At 40.3% G+C, this 19,056-nt stretch overlaps 1 protein-coding gene across 1 annotated transcript in view; it reads left to right on the top strand.

Annotated features, from left to right (window-relative positions):
- The first annotated feature begins 298 nt into the window (after positions 1-298).
- The window catches only part of LOC131889130 (FMRFamide receptor-like), a 28,820-nt gene continuing 10,062 nt past the window's right edge, over positions 299-19,056 (top strand). Inside the window, exons 1-3 of the mRNA XM_059238139.1 lie at positions 299-692; positions 9,017-9,817; positions 16,615-16,989. Coding sequence (XP_059094122.1) covers positions 9,507-9,817; positions 16,615-16,989 — 686 coding nt within the window. The 5' untranslated portion in view covers positions 299-692; positions 9,017-9,506. The remainder of the gene's footprint in view (positions 693-9,016; positions 9,818-16,614; positions 16,990-19,056) is intronic.

Genomic DNA, 19,056 nt, shown 5'->3' with positions numbered 1-19,056 from the left:
GCATGGTAGTCACTAAATACTTAAATCAAGTTTTCATGTTTTTTACGATATGGTATGATCGAGACTGAATCAAAATCGAAATCATGATGAAATCGAATTACAATTGATATATTGTTCCAAAGATCATTTATGTTTTGAATGAATGTTTTGCAACCAATTAGAAGTGACACTCGGTAGTTTTGCTTATCTTCAAGCAAAACCACTTTCGGATCATATCTGGCCTTTTTGCTTCGAACTCAGTGGAATCCGTTGTTTGTGGAACTAATTAGGAGGTCGACTAATCTCTCCAATCATGGTGATGTCCCAAGCCAGAGAGCTTCCCATCCGTCAAAACGCTGAGTCTGCGACCATTTCCCGAAACTGGAACCCCTTCACGGATCTGCACGAAGGGAGAAGAAGAGCAAAGAGAGGCATGCGCTCAAAGGAGGGAACAAGAAATCCGGACGGTCCTTGTCCCGTTGGAATGCCCATTACACTCGACCCCATATTGCGCGATACCCGGCTCCCTCATCGCCCGCCCGCCCACTCATGAAATGGATCCCATTTCCTCCTCAGAAGTGAACCAGCCGTCTTAGCCGGGGTCCGTGTCAGAGAAGAATGAACTCAATTGCATTCTGTGATTAATCATTACTCGTCAAAGTGCACTTTCAAACCCCGAATGGATGGACTTGGACCACTCGTCTGATTCTTGGGTATGCATTATTTTTGATTCCTTGATACATCTATAACCCTAATTTCTCTGCTCAGTTTCATTCCTAAAGCTCATAACCGACTTAGGGGTGTTCTCAATTTGAGGTGGTGTTTGTTCAGGGAAATTGAATATCGGGGAACTTGGTTGAACTTTTTTTCCGGTTTCTGGAGGGGAGTGGGGGAAAAAATTGTGTTGATATTTGGACCGAAACGCTGATTCATCAAGGGGCTCTTTTGAAATTTGACAGCGCACGTGACATTTATCTGAAATCTTTTCGATACCAAATTATGGTGTTCCTTTTTTTCAAAACCCGCAGAGCTCCTTAGAAATGCGGTCTTTCTGTAAGGTCCTTCCAAGCGATTTCCAATACTTCATCTCAATCGGAATGATTTATCTTTCGGAATACATGTGGGAAATCCCGCCCACTGTAGATTAATCAGTCTTGTTCCATTGGGCGCAGAGAACAAAAACAAAATTTGGAAACACTTTTTACGCCTAAAACCAAGGTTGGCAATTAAGATAGGCAATATCTATCCACTTTATCTAAGTACCGAGACTTCGAGTCTCGAAACACACAAGGGGGAAATGTGACCTATTAAGTTTTTATTAAATGTACGTATTTTTGAGGCCTTGATTGTAACAGAAGGTAACAATGAACTAGTAGATCTAGCTCCAGAAAACTGGGGGAAACAGACGTAGTTCAAGGAATAATAGCCATGGTGTATTATTTTATGACATAGGGAAAAGCTTTTCTTTAAATTAAGCCATCTAAACTCAGGTTCCAAATTGTGTTCCCAAGCCTGAGTAGATAGGTAAAACAAATACTTGGAAACGTTCGTCATGCTAGATTGAAGACAGGTTAAGAGTAGTTTCCAAGGAACTACTTGTATTAAGTATTTCAGGTAGCATCATTTGTCTCGGAAAACTTTTTTCTCGACATTCTTCTGCACTTATTTCGTTCCAAATATAATGAATGAAGTGATTAGTGCCGAGATATTTTACTACTGTACACTGGCGTATTTGAACCCATTTTCGAGGTAACTTATTAGCAAATATTGAAAGGCAACAAATGAAGGAGCAAAGAGAAACAAACCCAATCTGGATTCCCGAGGGCTTGAATACACGTTAAGCCCCTGAGGTCACCACAATAAACCCCAAAACCTGGGTTGGGTCAAGGTTCATGGATGCTATCGAAAACGTCCCAAAAAATACGCGACAAAGTTAAGGTTACGATGAAAGAGCAAGAGGACATATACTGATCCATGGGGGCTCTCCAGAATACTCGAGACTAATCCATAATTGGTCTTTTTGATGGATAGACATCCAGGATGGCTCTTAAGGACGCTATCTTGAACGTTGGCAAATCTAACCTCTCTTGGATTTCAAGGGGTCAGAGCCTAAATTGGATCAAAATGGTTCTGCCACCCAAAGTTTTGATGTCGTATTACTAACAAACAACACAGGCTATACAAAAGCAGACCATAGGTAAGCGTAATGAATAATCAGTTATCTGCCAAGGCTTACAGATTTGGAGTGAGCTCCCTGATATTCTTGATAAACGCCAAACTAGACGAGAGGAAAAACGAGGAATGTGTCAAGATGGGCGAGACCCCTTTTCTCATCTGTCATCTCAATGGCCAATACTTTATGTTGCACCGTATAAGCGTAGTGAGTCGTGCCCACTCTAGATCACACGTGGGTGGCTGGTGTTGCTTACATATCCGGTATTTTTTGTTCCTTTCTCCTTGGGTTGCTTTGACCCTATCTTCTCATCGGAGATCTTGAGGCAAACCAACGTGTGCAACACATATGTGCACAGTGATGGATAACCTATGGTGTTCGATATAATTTCTTGTGATATGGGATGTTTTGGAGTTTGATTAAAAAAATCAAGGGAGGGTGGGGTGTATGAAACTGCCGTCTCATTTACGACAATGAGTTTAAAGGTAAATGCGACTTTTGAAATGGGTCTTCAGGTTTCTTTAAGCTTAGAAGAACTTTCGGAAATTTCCTTGTCAAAAAATAGTTTTCGACGTGATTGCATCATCCTTTTTTCATAAGATACTAAGCAGTGTCTCCAGATGGAAATGTATGTTTGAAAAAGGCTGAAGGATTTAATCGTATCGCCTTATGCTTTTAAGCATATGCTTTTACTTATAGTCACATGCCAAACCGTAGCAAGTGTCATGAAAGTGCTTCAAGTGCCAGACACGCGTTATTTTTTGCACAAAGGATGTATGGAAAGTGCAAAATTGTTTTATAAGTGTCCAAAATGCAGACACTGAGTCTGGAGATTTGATTGGGCTCTGTTTTCAGGACAATCACGTAAGCGATTACTGTTATTGCATAAAACATATCAGCGCCTGCATTTTTCATGCACAAACCCGAAATAGTCGAATGAATGAATTACAGAAGAAAAGAGGGAGTCTTTAACACGAAATATTCTCAAGTCCCAAGAGTAACCTGATGAGCAATAATATAAACCTATTCCAAGTTAGACCTCAATTTTCTGCGAAACACAAAGTTGTCAGCCTGGTATATTTTACTTCTGAAAGGGCAATTATCTCTGAAAAAGGAATACAGCAAAAGTCAACATTGTTTCAATGAGTGTGATATCTTCAAAGATGAATGGGGATTTGTCATTTCTGCGACAAAGTAAGGACTACATTGGCCTAAAATGAGTGTGTCTGCCAGACCCTTGAAATGCATTGTTTTATGATTCGATGATTGTATAAGGGGTTGTCTCTGAGCTAAAACGGATTATGGAAATAATTCATCGTTTCAAGTGATCTTGGAAGAAAATTGGGCTCATCAAGAGCCTTGACTTTGAAGTTATAATCAACTTAAGAGTAGGCTTTTCTGTCAGATTTTCCTCATTCAAAACGCTAGAAAACCAGAACTTCATACGTGTAAGCTTAAGTGAACCTCGTTCATCTCAAGTCTTGCCAAAAAAAGACAGTTTAGTCAAAGTTCTAGCGAGTTCTCAAGCCTGGCAATAATGAAAGGACAGACGAAAATACAGTATGTCTAAAGTGAAGAGACCTTACAATAAGAAAACTTGGAATCTACTCTCAACTGCAAACGAAGCCAATAACAACTACTCTATGGAATTCAATTCGAGACAAACCGTGATCAAATGGGGTTTTGACATATTAGCTGGACAACCCAAAGCTCATATTGGAACACAAAGGAGGAACGAACATGAATTTCCTTTAGGTATAGAAACTTGTGAGCGGCTCTTTTAGGGTATCAAATATAACAGAGCTTTACCCTTCTAGCCCGTAGAATATACAGCCGCCCTCGTCTCAAATCTCACTACTATGGGCTCTAAAATGTGGCCATTTCAGTTGAAGACTGCATGTCACAAAGGATACTGGACAACTTACTGAAGGCAACTCAATCTTGGGAAACATGACACGTGCTGACGTTGACTCCACACTCAGAAGGTTTAAGACTTGTTCAAAATGGTATTTTATGATATCAAATTGCATGTTACATGCTTAAGAAGATATTAAATGCGGTAGCAAAATGCACCTCTTGGCATAGCCAATTCTAATAGTTTGCGTTCCAACGTTTCAAAGCAAATGGTTGATCAAGGGATCTATGTGGATAAGCAAACTATTTCAAAACTAATCTATTCGTCGTTGACTTGCTTGTGGCAGAATGTGTGCGAGCTAAACTAGAGATGAAGTCATGATGTCTCAAAAATGCTCTTTTCAGATTTGGCATACTCTAAAAGTTAGGAAACGAAAATATTCATGATCCAAAGCCTCCTGGGGTTTGCTGAAAATTGGCTGTAACATGCTGTGCCCACAAACACAATGCTGTAGAAATGAACCTTTTGTGAAGGACGAGAATGCATCAGAGGTTCAAGTACCAACTCCATGTTGAGAAGCTGGAGACTTTTCCGTTTCAAATGGTAAAGACCTTTTGCTCTTGGGAGAGAGGAATCCCATTTCACTTTGCTTATTTTCACCTTGGCCTTGTTCAACTCAGCTTGAGGTCTCCAAAATGACGAACAGCTCGTTTTCCTTCATATTTCAAATCCGCCGTGAGAGCTGACTTGAAGGAGATTTTCTGTCGATTTTTGCTTCAAGAACCCCAGGTCTAAAGTCCATGAGTTATAATTAGGAAATGTATTGGATTTGCAAAGGCGCAGCTTGTTGCTGATTCAAAAGTGCAAATCGTTACTGAGAGAAATATTTATGTAAAACTTTCACACGTTTGGCAGAATAAAAATTAACCCAAACCGGTAAAATCAATGCTGCCAAGTTCAAAATGAGAGCTTGAGAGCTAAAAAAATTACTATGTATTTCATAAATTCACCCTAATATGCAAAAGAAATGATGAAGTCTGAGCCGCAATTTGTACTTGAAAAATCTCAAGTGCAATCGACAAAAATGTGATTGAAAGGGCTTGGATAAAGTATTAATATAAAAACCAGAGATAGATCATTTTCATTGCTTTCTTTTCCAAAAAATGCCTGACATAAGCGTCGACATTACTTCTGCATTATTTTCTCTAACTTATTTGACTCCTTCCTAGATGGGGATCAGCTTTAGCATTCTTTTTTTTTAATTTTGTTTTGAACTGCAGTTAGATCGACAAAATACGACATATTCATTGTTCGTTCGTTTGTCCGTTATGATGTAAAATTAGAGCTATCTTATAGCTTGGCCTACCATCTGATGATGGATGTCCTAATTTTTTATCTTACCCGTGAAAATAGCCCCAGGTTTGCCCAATGAGATGGTAAAGCTGCACCTCAGGCAAAAATTTAAATACCATCAAGAAGCTTGGAGTTGGCTGGACCTGGATCGAACCAGGGGCGAAATACAAAGGAAATGCTTTACCAATATAAAATGGAGGATAGCCTTGTAATCCATCGGAACAGCAAGCTAGAACTACAACAAATTTTTCAACTTGAGGCAGATCTTTAGCAGAGTCACGAAGGAGGTAGGGTGTGATTTATTCAGCTGCTGTCTTTGCGTGAGCACGTGGACGTTAACCAGCATAAAAATCCACTCAAAAATTTGGGGAGTCCATTTTTTCTTTTGAAAAACGCGTTAAAAGAATGATTCAGGCTTCAACGTCAAAGATGATCCTCATTGTTTCTATGTCAGGATAACAAGAGCGAATCGTCTGCTTACGCAACAAACAAAATTAAAGGCTTTTTCAAAAAGTGCAAGTGAATCGGAGCAGCCAAGAGTCATAGAATATCTTGTGTTGAAACCCTAACCCTGAATTATCTTTTTACCTATGAGAGCGCCAAAACATCGAAAACTTAATTGTAATAAAATAAAAAAACGAGCCCTTGTCCTTGATTTAAAAAGAAAAATACGTGGGCATGGGGGTACAAGGGCCGGAGGATTGAGCCTCATTCGGCTTGCGAAGTCAACCATTGTTGAATCATTCCTATTTAATTCTGATAAGCAGTGTCGCCAAATCGGCGTCCAGATATTCTAACCTCGGAGTAAGCGCTAGTAGCTATTAAATCTCTCAAGGAACTCTCGCTACTGGATGGGATTTGGTGGTAAGCACCATCATCATCAATGATTCATCAGAGAATGGCTCCTGTTGATTTAGAATTGTACTAGTTAGCTAAAGAATGCACTCTGTAATTAACAAATGACGACTAAATGTATGAGAAAGGAATTAGGACGGATGCAAAGACGGATGCGACTTTGTACTGGAGTCCATGTGAATGGAGACAGCTTAAGACCCCCTGAATTGTAAGTTAGCTATCTATCATTAGTAAGCTTTCTTACATATCACTAAGAAAGAAATTATAAAACTTGAGCAATTCAAACCAAGTTTGTTGGTCGGTAGGTAGCATAATCTCCAGTTTCTTGCGTACTCTCCTTTAGAGGTAGTTACTACAAGGGTCCTGTATTAGAGGAGTACGACAGCGAGTTCAGCCAAGGACTTCTAGAGATATGGACTGCAAACGGAAGAAAAAATATCCTATCTCATAAACCGCTCATCTTACTATGCTTAGGGAACTCAGGAGACATGTTCAAAGTTATGTAGTAAACACTACATAAAATTTAAATTTTCGGCCTGCTCTTGGTCAGCTACATAAGCTTTTGACAACATAACTTTGAAACGATGGACTTTGCATGTAAATGATATAAAATTGACCTGCCGTTAATTGAAGAGATCTACGTTTCTTCTTTTATTACTTTAATTCGAAAAGCGGTTCAGAGTGGCTATGACCAAGAGCAGGCCGATTTGGCGGCAAGCTCGTTCGCAGTCCATATTTCTAGAAGCCCGTGGTTCAGCACACCATTGCGGGGGAAATTTGAACCTTCAATTCTTTTCCAACACAAAGCGTTCACATGGGTCCCAGATCCAACCCAAACACATGTTAGTAAATATTTGTGCGTTAAGGGTTAGTCAGAGGGCTGAAGTTACTCTTCAGGCATCATTAACTGCAATCACAGCAATACCAAATTTAAATTAAATATTTTTCAACAGAAAATATGAAAAAAAAAATATTTTGATAAGGTGGTGTTCAAACCATTCAAAGTACTTTGAAGGGTGCCTGAAGGGTACCAAAAGCCATATATACCTCTTAGAGGCACAGCTTTTCATTAAGATGGTTTTGATCTGGGATCCATATGAACGCATAACCGCTTTTCGCTGCACGAAATATTCAGAGGCTGCTTTGTGACTCAGCCTCTCCTAAATGAAGGGCCAATTGGGCCGATTCCTCTTTATTAGATTATAATGTGTTTGTGTTGGTTTTAGATAGTAATTCAAGTTTCTCTTGGGTTTTGATTTCTTTCACCAGACATGCAGCAAGTTCAAGGGTCTCCAGCACTATGCTCGATTGCCATTAATGAAGGTGGATGCGAAATAGATTAGGTAGGATTACGAACCATTGCTTCGACCTTGATGTTCAATAAACCTTTATTCGTTATCTTTCGAGCAGTTCTAGTACTAGATTCTATTTTGTTGCATAAAAAGTTAAACAAGTTGTTACATCTTGATATAAAATAAAAGAAAGTTTAACAGAAGCTACTTTTTTGAATTAATTACCAACAACACTTAAAACTTGTACATTTTGATGGGAAATCATGATTGCAATAGTTTGGTGCGCTATCAAAGTTACAACAAATAGCTATATGCTTAATACTTAGTTGGCTTTCAAAAATATTTAAAAAGGACAGGTCACCCAGAGACGTTGGTGATCAATTAATTGTGACATAATTCTTAGGTATCAAATTGTTCATCAATAAACAAATTCTGCCATCTCAGAGCGTATTTTCCGGTTTCTACGTTTGCTTGTCATAACTAAGGGTCGGAAAATAGTTTGTTATTTTGGTCAAAATAGTTTGTTATTTACAAAACATTGCCCCATGGAGGCCGTTCATGCCACGAGGCCAGATGGCAACCAAGTACCTGTTTAAGTGAGGATGTACGCTCTATTTTTTGAAGATGCACGATGAGGTTTAGGTGACTCGTTGAGTGCTGTCCTTCACGTGAACGTCATCGCTTAATGTGGGAAGAGAAAGAAACCATTGATAATGGGATTGTTCATTGGACCGTAATGATTTTTTAAGTTCAAAGAATTAGGCCATAATTTTGACGTCGATTTTTATGCACTCGCCCGAAAACCATATAGCTCATCAAAAATACGTTCAGATTTGAGTGTGGGAGGGGGGCTCGGTGGGTCCTGGCTACTGCGGCAAGATTAGGGGCCAAAAACAAACGAGCCCTTTTTTCTTATTATGCATGATCATTCATTCATTTTGAAGGTATAACCTCGCTGAAAATGAGTCATGCGGTTGGGGTTCTATATAAAATCAGTACATCTGTTTGTAGTTACATGCCATTAAAATTAGCTTCTTTAGCAGAAAGCCATGTTTTCGTATGACGTTATATCATGTATTCACGCACTCAAATTACTCGTTTATACACAGGTTTTGATATGTGATTTTCACCTGTTTAGCATGTACATTTTCCTGATTACAATTGTAGCATTACAAATGGACTCATGTGTGGGCCTTGCCTGCCTAATGGATTAGCGCATGATTTGGAAGTGGTGAAGCCTGCCGTCTCATTCATGTTTTCATGGCGAAATAGGGAACTTGTAATTTAAGAGCCATCGTGCAATGTAGATCGACTGAGAGATAATATCGAGGATTATGTAAATCTATCCCTGCTGATTTGGAACAAGTTGCTCAGCCAGTTCGAGGTAGATGAAGCGTGCTCGGTGTTACTGAACTGAAATTGGAAGCTTATTCTAAAGGCCAATCACTTTGGAAGTGGTCTTGTCAACGCGCTTAGAGAGTGATTGATTTTTGCTCTTCTCTTTTCCAGCCAATACAAGTGAACCGCATCTTGGAGAACAATTTTAACAATTCGAGGTCAACTCATTCTCTCTGCAAAGAAGTATTTTGCGCGAACCTATCTTCCGTCATGGTTGCTTGCGAGAAAAGTCTCTCACATCATTTCTGGACGGGACTTTCAAAGTGACTAGTGGACTAACTTTCAGAGAAGAGTGGTGGGCTCCACATTTCTCGGTTCTTCGCCATCTCTCTCATTCTCATTGTCCGTGCATGTGGCACCTCTTTCTCCCTTGGTTACTTCGCAGGAACATCGCCGTTGATTTATGGACCGCGCTACTAACAGGTTCCTTTTGGAAGCTCCTCTTTGGCAGTGGCGTTTCTTGCACTTACTCGGCAAGTGATAGACTAGTACACTGCACTGCACGTCTCAGGTCTCGATTCGAATTGAATTACGTCAGTGCTGACTCTTGAGCATCACACACTCCACGCGTCCCTTTTGAGAAAGTGGGCTCACTTTCAACATGGATCCCAGGGTGCCAATGACTGGGTTGGTCAAAAATGGCTCGCAAATTCTCAATGACACTTTCGAGTTTCAAGACGAAGTGGAAACGGCTGGAGGCAATCACACCACCATAAGCCTGCCTCCCAAGGAGGAATTGAGCTTCTTCTTTGAATTTTTTCTCCCTGGAGTCATGCTTAATGGCGTGGGCACTTTGGGCCTGGTTGGGAACCTCATCTCGATATTCATCCTCAGCAGACCCCAAATGAAAGGATCCACAAACTGCATCCTTATTGGGCTCGCCTCATACGATATCATCCTCATCTTGAGCAGGTAAGACAAAAGACAGAGCCTTTTCAAAGGCTGATTGAACTCTGACACCTCCAAAGAGATTAGATTGTGAACACTCTTGTGCATTCATCCGAGAAGTTAAGTCGACGTATCCGTATATACCAATGAATGCAAAAAGAGCACGAGGTTAGGCACACAAAACTGCTCATAAAAAATGTGCAAAAAAGAACAAAATAACATTTGAATAATGAATTTTTACTTGGTCCAGAAATGACGAGCAACCATTGTAAACGGCCAAAATATTGGCAATTCACAGTAGTATTTTATTAAAGCCTTTGGTTAAAGGAGAATTTACCTACACGAAACACACTGTTTTGTCATGATTGTACTACAAAGGAAAGATAATTTTTCGTAAGTTTGCCTGTTTCTCCCAAATCAATGCCTGAAATTTGGGGCTCGCAACAAGCGCTTTCAGCCCCTACGATCCCCCCAAATGACCCCAAAACGTTGGTTCGGACAATGCTTTTGAAAACGTGCAATATTAGATACCTTTGAATACTGCACAACCCCAATCTTTACAGTCTCTCCCAATAAGACCGTAAAACATATTTGGACCTGCTGAACTTATTGGAGCCCAAGTAGGCAAAGCATATTCAAGAAGTGACTGAACAATTCAGTTATGAAGATGTAGCAATGTGATTATATCTTTTGACTTAAACGTTCCATATTTCCAACCACGCGTTTGAAAAGGTTTCCCCACTTTCAAGTGAATATGCCTATAGAACATAACGCATTGTGACTGGAGACTTTGTTCCAGTTGGAAATCTTAGAAAAGATCATAGCGTGTTTGATTTAAATCAAATAATTTATGTTGGAAAAACTACCCTATGCTTGAAAGAAGCCTCAAAACAAGGTAAGATAGGACACTTATCAAAATCAATGTTGATATCAGTTCAATGACAAAACGGAAATGCCTTGAAAAGAGATGAATCCTGGTTTGAATTTTCAACAATGGAATTTAAAAAGATTAGAATCCTATGGCTCTATGTAATTGAATAAAGCCATCTCAAACTAATACTTTGGATTGCTTCAACACAGTTGTTTTCCATAATCCAGTTGCTCTCTTACAAAAATGAACCTCGAGGTAGAATAGAGCGGCTGCACGTTAATATTTTGATGGCCTTGTACTTCATTCCATAATAATTCTTGGCTCTTTTTTGTTACAAGACCCATTTCGCCATTTGAGACCTATTTTCAACGTCCTACCTGCCAGGTAGCAAAAACTAAACTATATGAACAATCACCAAGTTCCTCAAGCGATACCTGCCAATATGCCAATATGGCATGGACGCATCTTAAACGCGAAACAGAGCCTCTCACCATCGGGCTGGCAAGATTAGCGTCCAACAATGTTGGGAACCTGACCTTTCCGGGGGTGACGTCCGGGCACAAGTTGTCCTTCCCGGTCAAGGAACTGTTAACACCCTCTTGCCCTTAGGCTGACATCCCTTCGGAGTATTGGAGGTCGCGTACCGCTACCCACCTGTTTATGTACTATCTGTGATTCCTCTCTTTCCATTTTTCATGTGCCCTGAACCAACTCTAGTCAATTCATCTGTGATATCACAATCTGGTCAACTCGTATTTTATCATTCATGATAATTCTTTTATCATTCTTTTATTCTTGTATTGATTTTTGTATATGTTGTTTAAACATATAGTTTTATACATTTTACTATCTGACATGACCAAGAGTCGTAGTGAAGGTTATTATTACGTATTACTATAAAGGTACCAAAGACAACGCAAACGCATTAAAAACCAATTCGGGAATATCGTTCTAATTGGCCTCCTTTTGATCGAAGTTCCAGCTAGCGCAGAAAAGTTATTAAATTCAAAAACTCTTAGCAAATAATCATTTTCGTATCACCCTAAAAGGGTTTAAATGCCCTTATTTTGGATTATTTATATACAAATCCAAGCCAAAACAATTTAATTCATTTCACCCTATGGAGGTTGGACAGGACATTCCAAGAGGAAAAATTAAAAAAAAAAGAGACTCGCATTACACAGAGGTATCAAAGATATGAAACACGTTAATTGAAGGAAAATGTATTATACATAGCTTTCAACATTTTTCACTCCCAGCGTGGAAGGTTTCTCACATTGACATTGCTGCTGTCAACCATTCATTTTAAACCATTTCACACCAATTTGTTGGGGCGGAGGCTTGACCCTCACACAGTGTCACATTATCCGTTCACAGTTTTCAATAGACAATGTGTCGTCCAGTAATAAAAGATTGGTTCTCCGTCAGTGAGTGTGGTGAGCGTCTAAACTTTTCCTTGAGAAGATCGCGAGGAGAATCGAACCGTGGACTCTTCCCATGTTTTGTTTTCATGTCTTGTAGAATAAGATTGGCCTCTGCCAAGGTCTACGGACTACAACTATATAGTTATCCTTGGCTTTGACTGAATAGTTCCGTTGTTTCTGTCCAATTCGTTAAACAAGGCCAACCAGGCGTTAGTAATTATAGGTTTCCCACCCCATTTGTCACTTAGTAAATGATTGGGGACATGAGAAAACATGAACAAGTTCTTTTGAAAACCTCTGGGACGGAAATAAGCTTGCCATGTCTTTGTGGAACAGTTTGAACAGCTATAAGTCCAGCTATTTGAAGATATGAGGCTTTCACCCAGAAAAACGGATTATTCCACACGAGTAGAGCTTTTGTTGCGACCTTTGCGTGCTATAGTAGCATTTCCCATACAAAGGCCATCTGTTGCAGAGGGTGGGTGATCTGACAAATTCTCGTTCAACGCGTGAATGTCCCCATGTCATTTGAACAATGCCACCATTCCTCCTTGAGGACCTTGTTTTTAAGTGAACACTCCACATCATTGCTCACCTTCGGATCATTCATGCAAGGTCCCCGGAGCAGAACTTGATGAAGGGTTTTACTCAAAGTTAATGACAAGGTTCAGATCATCATTTCCCCCGCAGGATCTGCGAATAGTTGCTGAATGTCGCAAGTCCCTAGGGCCGAAATTCCTTATCAAGGTCGCCTCAGGGACTAGGCATCTTATTCGTTTTTTCCCTCTCCTTGAGCCGTTGAGCAGAAGCATGAATGAGACCAATCTAGGGCTGCTTAATGGAGATTTACACGCGGAAAATAGGCTTGAAATAGTGCAAACCTCCTCCACACCCCAAACGAACTTGTCCTTTCTGAAGATTAATGGCCTGTTTAGCTGTGAGACAAAAATGGCTGAAAACAGATGCCACCGACACAGACAGATTATCATAGGGAAAGGGTGGCCAGTTTCAGCTTAATGAGCAGTGTGGCAACCCTGGGAACAGTTGAATAAACAAAAGATATCAAGAACGGAGAAAGGAGGAAGGAGGGAAGTGAATGAAAGAGCACTAGAGTACTTGTGCCATTGGTAATAAGTTGAGTCAACATTTCTTTTGGCCATTCCAATCAAGGTCCATCAACCCATCAACTTGTCTCGGTGTGGGTCAACTTTTCCAATCTTGTAGAGGAACGGAGGTGGTAAATGTTTCCCTCCTATACCACTCATTGTCTGGGATCAACGAGTCAAGCACGATCGGAGCCAACTTTCTGTGTCTTCATCGAGTTTGAACAATGTTAACTGGCATTCGAAGTCGTAACTTTCGAATTCAAGGTGGTTCCACAGTCTTATATTTCCTCTCAAAGTCTGAACCTGAAGTTTGTGTGCGACCGTCAAGTGACAATCAAAAGCTGGCAGAGGTATCTCTTCCGACAGAAACCATTCAATGCTCTTAAATGCAGGTTGCCTAGGCTATTCTAAGATGGTGGCTGATCCCTAAACTTCCTGGGATTCTGAGGTTGGAAATCTAAGCCAGGACCAATTTTTGGCATAATCTCCTCCAATCTCTTTCTCGCAAGACATGTCTGATTTTGAACAACATCCAAGCAAAAGTATAAGTACAAGGGACATCTTTGCCTGCTCAAAAGGAATGTCTTGGAACGGATATTGGTTTCTTCTTCATAACGTTAAGACTCAAACGTCCGTGGAAATCTTTACAAGAAATACCTCATAGAATCGTCTAATCTCAGATGAACTAATCCGACTCGATTTGGAATACAAAGATCCAACCGAAGCTTAAAGCTTCCTTGGGTTTTGACCAAAGTACAATACTTCTTGCCATTGTCGGCTCAATTTAAAGCTCACTTTCAAGTTGAAGTACCGAAAGTGGACTTTGATAACCAAAATTGCCCAAATCGCAGAAAAATATGAAGTGCAGTTATAATCGCCGGACGGCGCACTTAAGAATCACTTTTATTCGCCGTTTCTCACAAAGGACTCGAGCCAAAGAGAACTTCTTAAAATAGAACCTCCTAAATTTGGGACCAAAGTCGGTTCCACCTTGCAACCACATACTCATTCGGGTGAAAATGTGGCAAAAATGTCCGTTTTCTCAAATATGGATAATAATATACAATGTTTTTATTTACAAAGCACTGTTTTGGAAAGATTATTACGTGTGGTTTATTCAATATGTCCGCTCTCAGCAGCTACAACAGGCTCAATGCATTGCCAGAGTGAGACTCAAGCCTTAACGATGACATCCGCCTGGTATTTATCCCACACCTTGATGATGGAGGCCCTAAGGGAGGCCTCGTTCTTAGTCACTCTGATGGTTGATTTGATTCCTCCCTCAAGAGTGCAAAGAGACTCATTGTCCCTCTTTCAGTGGTATCCCCCAATGCATGAAACCCTGGTGGTGTCTTTGCCTTCGTTTTTGGCCGGCTGGAGACGGAAGATAGTGCCAACGTCCATGTCGATAATGTTGACAATCTCTTTTTGACCGATATGTACATCAAGGAAATTCAAATGCTCGTTGCCTGCTGGGACTACATCCACTAGGGTCGAAGAGAACCAGATGAGAGAAGGGTGCACGCAAGATTATAGGCACAAATATTAACGGGAATTCAAATTAGTAGATCGGAACAGTTTTGCTCGCAAACGCTGAATGCAGTAAGGTCCCATCTAAAAAGAATTATACAGCTGGACGAACGTGCTGGTTCGGCCCTGATTTCTTTATGATGTATTAAGCCATGTAGCAGCTCTGGGATGTGACATTTCTGTATCCTTTGCGATCACGTCTCAAATGGTGTAAGAACCAATTGATAGTATCATCATCACAGTTGGTTACGCAAAGACGGAGCAAAAGCGGGTGAAGCATTTCTTGTACTATTGAGATTGACATTTACTAAAGCATTTGGATTGAACATGAGTTACGTTTACGAAAAAAACTGAGAAAGCTCTCTTGTGTGAGAGAGGCCAGCAAATGCCGAGGTGTATTCGAAACTTGTGCCTGGAAGGTCAATCAAGCATTAGAGCCTGGCCCGATCAAGTTACTGAACAATGCAGAAGTGCTCGAGTGTCTTAACAAGAATTGGAGGTGCTTCACTCATCTCGTACGAACACGTTTAGTCGATCCTTCCATTGCAATACAAAGTGATTGGCAAAGCACTGTTTTCATCACCTTTTGTACCCGATACTGCGATATACTTGAGCTTCCCAATAAAACCTAAGTGGGTCGTTTCAGTTCAATTTTTGAAAATAATTAAACTCTATGAACCCTTAAATTTATCTAGCGGTTGATTTGGCCCAATTATCTCAAGTGCTTGGGGGTTCGAAGGCTCTATTTTCTGTATCATTTTTAAGCATCATTATCTGTTTCATCTGTGATTGATGAAGGCTCTTGGAAAAATAGTTCCTAAGTAGTTACTGATGGCCTCGGAGGCCACACATTGATCACCCAGGCATATAAAAAAAGAGTAAATCCTGACGTCAGAGTTTGATGGCATCGCTAGTTCTGGCGAGGGTGAAAGAAAGGCAATAAATCCGAGATGGCTGGTGAATATTAAATCCCTTGGTTTGGAAGCCCATTAAGAAGATCTTGTGAGCTTTGGTGGACAAAAAAAGTCCTCTGAAGCGACTCCAGAAGCATTAAAAGGGAATTCCTTGGAACGAAGGTTCTACCAAATAATGCTGTTTTAAGATTAGATAGGAGGAAGAGCCAAGAGTGAGAATGTGGAATAATAAAGCTCTTTGCCATGCTAAGGTGAATGCTAGGCAAAGTCTAGTAATATAAAATTGGGAGTAAAACGAGAACTGAATTTCTTATTCCCTTGTCGGGTTGTTCCACCGTAACAATGGGAACATTGGTTACGTCTTCCTTTTGATGTGGATGGAAGGAGATGATCCAGAAGGCACTTTTCCACCTGACTTGAATCCTATCCTGGCTGCCCATCTCAATCATTCTTTCCCTTATTGGAATGCTCGGCCATCAAAACGTTGATGCCAAGATCATTCTTAAAGAAGAGAAAATTGGACGTGGAATTTGCATATCCTGCCAAGCATAGATAGCATTTGATGCCAAGACAAATGTACGAGACCATCTCTTTTCAATTACACACGGGCTTGTCATGCAAAAGCGAATCGCAGGATTTCTATTCAGATTGGAATTTGAATTTGTCTAAGCCAATAAAGGTGAGCTGGAAGCGGCTGAAGGTTGTTTTTCTTTCACAAATTGCAGGCCTTTTTCAAAGCCACGCTTTGTTTACCTGCTTTAGAGTGATTCGCTTCGTCTCAAACCTTCTTTGATCTTCTGAATGGAACACGGGGCTCTGGACCAATCGGGATCAAAAGAAATTGGTTAGAAAGAGTTCATTCTCACAATGATGAATGAATTGATACTCTGGCAAAAAAACAAGCCTTTCACATAACCGTCTAATCACTTTTAAAGCCTTTTTTGAATAACACATTTTCCGTTCTTCTCTCTTCCAGCATTCTCATGTTTGGTCTCCCATCAATTTATGCTTACACACGGACGTACCTTTCATTCTATTATTGGGAGATCTTCCCCTACATAACCCCCATCGTCTACCCCATCGGGTTGATTGCCCAAACCAGCTCGGCCTATCTCACCTTGTGCGTGACCATTGAACGTTACGTGGCCGTGTGCCGGCCTTTGAAAGCCCGGGCCTTGTGCACTTACGGCCGAGCCCGGGCCTATGTCGTGTTTCTGGGCGTGTGTGCCATTCTATACAACATCCCTCGCTTTTTTGAGGTCTCTTGGCGAACTGTATATGATGCAGAGGCAGGCGTCAACCGAACGGAAGTGATTCCCACGTGGCTCAGACGAAATCCAACATACATCAGGTATGGTAATGCTCACATCTACATTTTATACAGGGTCAGGCTCACCCTTTATGAAGCTATATGGGGGGTATGGACATTATTTGGATAGAGTCCTTTTCAGGAACTTGACTAAAATGTATTGAACAAAATCCACTGATATGCTGCTCCTTTGTGATGAAATACGGTTGAGTAATATGAGAAAAATTAATGGATTAGTGGACAAAGGAAGGGAAGGTGTGCATTTTTGTGATCCCTTGTTTGTGCCCAATTTGACAATTATTAGATGCAACTACGTAATTTGAACAAAGCCGAATTGACCCAAGGAATAGAATATACCTGCATACAACAATCCCCGAGAGACACCTGAATTCTCACCGTTTTGGGGATGTCATTCTTATCATTTTTCCAATCATCTCATGGTCACGGTAGGTGGGACAAGGATGTAGGATGATTCCTTAAAAATGGACCTAAGCCTGAAAGCATTTGTTTTTCTTCACCCACAAAATCTATTATGTATTCCGACTCCATCCAATGATATATTTCGTTTGGTAAATGGTGTGAACAGGGCAGAACTACGAGGGGGAATACTGTGGTCATTGATCATGCACTTGGTTTCGTCTGGTGCAAGAGAATTCCCCCTCTCCTAAAAGAAAAGATTGGAACGTGTTTAAAAAGATAGCCTTTACCAGCAGGAGCTAAACATATTTTCCTTCTCGGTTTTAAAATTATCTTGATCGATACATCGGTACCTTGTTCAAGATTGACTGTTCGTAAACTACGTAAACAAGGAAAGCGTTCTTCATATTGGACCAAGGAGCTGTTTTACTGCAGATATGATGATAATGTTATTGTTCCAAAAATGCGGACTTTGACAACGCTTACAGGCTATTTTCGGACAAAAGGCTCCAATCAAGCGCTTGATTGGGTGAAAAAAGGTATCTTGCATCATGATGTGCGCCTCCATCATTAACTGCAAAACAAAGCAGGAGTCTGACCTAATCTGTCTGGAATTTCGACGCAACACTATCCTTTCTTCGTCTGCCAAGATTTGGGAATCGCATTACATTCCTTGGTAATGAACTCGTAATGAATTCGTTGCTATTACTCATTCGTACTTCATTTTTTATCGTCTCAAATGCTCAAAACACGAAGTTTCATTGTATAAATCAAATCAGATCAAAGTCTTGAGAAATTACGCACAATCATGATCCATTTACAAGTGTACCGTATTTATGCAAAATTGCATCTAAACACGCGTCAATTCTACGAAAATGATAGCTTTCCTCCAAATAGGAAATTATCTTCTGAGAATAGCTTGCAAAAAGAATACATAAGGCTTTGTGTTTTAGCAGCTTAATTGGTCGTTGGAGGAAAACTAATGCTTTAGCATTTCATTCGGGACTTTTCCTTTACTTAATTGCCAAAAGAGAGACGAAATTAGACCTGAGACCTTCAAGGTCCCTGGAGGCTTAGTTTCCGGATTTTCTATCTGAGATTTGGCCAACGAGAATGAAGTCAGGCGGAGAAGAACAAGGACTTTTTTCCTTACGTAGATTTGATTCAAGAAGTTTGACTAACTTAGTCGCACTTAAGCACGTGACTGAAGTGAAGAGCACCTTTCCGAAACTTGCTTCTTAAGTCCTCAAAAGGCCCTCTTATTGCACTTTGAAAAACTATTCTTGGAAGACGGAATACCGTTTTGAGGCAGTTACAAACCACCTATTATTGGACGAGATTTATTTGATTTCATATTTCGACCGTTTTGTGTCTAAAGTACACCGACTGCCAAGTCATTAGATGAGATGCTAACAAGTTGCAAGGTGAGAAGATTTCAATGCTTGTACTAAACTTCCCAAAAAATTGGAAGAGACGTTCGATTTTCTTTCATGTTTTCTATCAATCAGATTCAAGCAGGTACTTTAAAGGGGAAGTAAATGCGTCAAAAGCAGACCTTAGAGCTCCTTAGAGCTTTGAAGAAAGCTGGATTTATTGTTCAATTTGCATAAACTTATATCAAGCTCGCTCCCCGATCTCTGGGGAGAAATCACTCTCTTTGAAAAACCTTGTCATATTACAATTTGTCTCTGG

Source organism: Tigriopus californicus, chromosome 10, assembly GCF_007210705.1.
Source record: "Tigriopus californicus strain San Diego chromosome 10, Tcal_SD_v2.1, whole genome shotgun sequence".
NCBI lineage: Eukaryota > Metazoa > Arthropoda > Copepoda > Harpacticoida > Harpacticidae > Tigriopus > Tigriopus californicus.
The sequence above is the reverse complement of the archived record's forward strand: the minus strand, read 5'-3'. Positions and strand labels throughout refer to the sequence as shown.